The sequence below is a fragment of the Anarrhichthys ocellatus genome, unplaced genomic scaffold (assembly GCF_004355925.1).
Source record: "Anarrhichthys ocellatus isolate YVR2014 unplaced genomic scaffold, GSC_Weel_1.0 scaffold7, whole genome shotgun sequence".
Lineage (NCBI taxonomy): Eukaryota > Metazoa > Chordata > Actinopteri > Perciformes > Anarhichadidae > Anarrhichthys > Anarrhichthys ocellatus.
In genome coordinates, this window is record NW_022280037.1 from 8,582,168 (window position 1) to 8,584,470 (window position 2,303).

Sequence of the window (2,303 nt, forward strand, 5' to 3'; positions counted from 1 at the left end):
TTGGAGAGGAGAGTGAAACTGGCAGTGTGGCTAGCTGCTTGAGCTAACTTAGCAGCCATGCCTGTGTAGTTGGGAGGATGCAAGAGGCACCACGACACGCAAAGTGGTGAACACAAAGAATAAACTATCGCAGCATCACTTTTGGAGCTTGTGTGTTCATTTTTTTTTTTTTTTTTTTTTTTAAAAGAGCTTGCTGAACATGCGTGCTCCTGCTGAAGTGAGCTGCTTCACATCAGTTAGCAAGTTTAGCTACCTAGCACACTCTTCTTGACTGGATCTCTGTTGTGACAGTGCAATAATTTACTTACTTTTCTCTCGCTTGGTTATCGGAGGGGACCACAGCTCCTTTACCCTTGCCGTACATCTTGGAGGCTGTTCTGATACTTTATTTTATCCCACTCGACACCTGTCAAAGAAAGCTACCAGGAAAACCTACTATCTCCATAGCTACCCAGTTAGTGTTGTCTCCCTATCTCTCCCTTGCGCTCTCTTTGCTCCGGTTTCCTTTTTTTTCTACATCCCCAACATTGCCCACAAATCAGGCAGGGTTTCAGCCGGGGGGAACTTGAAACAGTCCACTGGTGGAGCTTTTTCTTTTTTTTTTTTTTTTTTTTTTTTTCAATCGCTGTTCCTGGAGTCAGCTCACGCCCCCCCTGTTGTGAGAGGGTGGGGGCTTCTTAAAGCCACAGTGTCTCAGTTTTTGTCGACTTCGCTAAAGTTCAAGTTGTCTTCTGGAGGCCTTCAAGTTTAGGCCTTACATTGCATATGTGTTTATGTACAGTACATACTTGCTCATACTACTTGCTATTACTGTTTTAAAACGTACATTTAACCATGATATCTGGCCTATACCTGTATTCTATTGGTATGTTTCAATGTTTCATTTTTATCCTAATGTCACACTATTGGGGGGGCTACATTTACCCAAATACCCACCTCAGTGCCCCCCCCCCCCCCCCGTGTCGCCCCTGTGTTCGACCCAAGTACCTGTTGGACCGTAGGACAGCTGAACATTTCCCCTTACTTCACACAAATACAAGGTGCCTCCTAATAACTTGACCCTCAGACGGCCTACGCACACCACTGATTGAGGTTATTAAATTACCAGATTATAAAACTGCAAATAGGAAGCGATGACTGGTTTTATTGTTTGTTTTCCCAAACTGCTGCCCATGGACTACCAGGTCCTTATTTAATATTTTTATTTAGCATTTTCCCAGAAGAAGATGAAGGAGTTTTAGAATCTTAGTAAACACCTAAAGACAAACTGAACAATATGGACGAAAAAATACTTCTCTATTTGTCTATAATGTCTGTTTTTATTCATCCTTATTGCAAAGGCTCCCCCACCAGTTTTTCACAGATTCTCCAAAATGTTCCGTCTTTACCAAAGAGCGTATTTAGAGCAGCAATCATTGTCTTGATTTTAAAGCGATCTTCCTATTTACCTAGTTTAAATGTTAACATTTCATTTAGATATAGGACATTACACCCCAGCACAATTGCAGGTCAATTACATTACAATATCTTTATGGTCTTGTGTATGCCGCTCTCACAATATAGTACATCAGTACTCATTTCATCCAAACTGTACACAGACAAACTGACCATCTGATGAACAGAATGATGAGGGATTAATACAATATGTAACAATAAGAAAACATCATGCACAAATGGTTGCCATCGGTCAAACAATGAAGTGAACTTACATTTTTTAAACAATCACATTGTAGGTTCTTGCTTTACCTCTGTGTTAAAAAACTAGCAGAATGATTACATTCTCAATATGTCAGCCACTCCCAGACAACAACACATGACACTTTCCTCTACTTTAGCATTCAAAAAGTTTGCCAGGATTATATTCATATAGACACACATCATTTTAATCAATACCATTATAATGTAGTATGCTACAGCTATTAATAATGTGTATTTAGTGTCCAGGTATGCCGTCGGCTCTCAGTAGCGATGTATAAGTCTGTGTCATGTCCCTTTAAGAGTGTGTAGAGGGCAGTTGCAGAGTTTGTGTGTGTGCACATGTGTGTGTGTGTGTGTGTGTGTGTGTGTGTGTGTGTGTGTGTGTGTGTGTGTGTGTGTGTGTAAGGCAGGGACAGGCGGTGTGTTCTGTTTTCGTGCTACTAGCTGTGGGAAGGGCACAGCTGACTGTCTGTGTGCGTGTGTGCTTGTGCGCACGGCGGTGTGTGTATGTGTGGAGACAAGTGCATGCATTTGTGTATGTGAGAGAGAGAGAGGGGAAGAGAGAGAGAGAGAGAGAGAGAGAGAGAGAGAGAGAGAGAGAGAGA

General features: G+C 41.9%; 1 protein-coding gene across 2 annotated transcripts in view; it reads right to left on the minus strand.

Annotated features, from left to right (window-relative positions):
- LOC116383880 (single-stranded DNA-binding protein 3) overlaps positions 1-584 on the minus strand; it is a 30,566-nt gene extending 29,982 nt beyond the window's left edge. The window contains exon 1 of one of the 2 annotated variants that reach the window (XM_031848055.1): positions 309-584. In XM_031848055.1, the coding sequence (XP_031703915.1) occupies positions 309-364 (56 nt within the window). In that variant the 5' untranslated portion in view covers positions 365-584. The remainder of the gene's footprint in view (positions 1-308) is intronic. The other variant, XM_031848054.1, reaches the window with a different exon arrangement.
- Between the last annotated feature and the right edge of the window lie 1,719 nt (positions 585-2,303).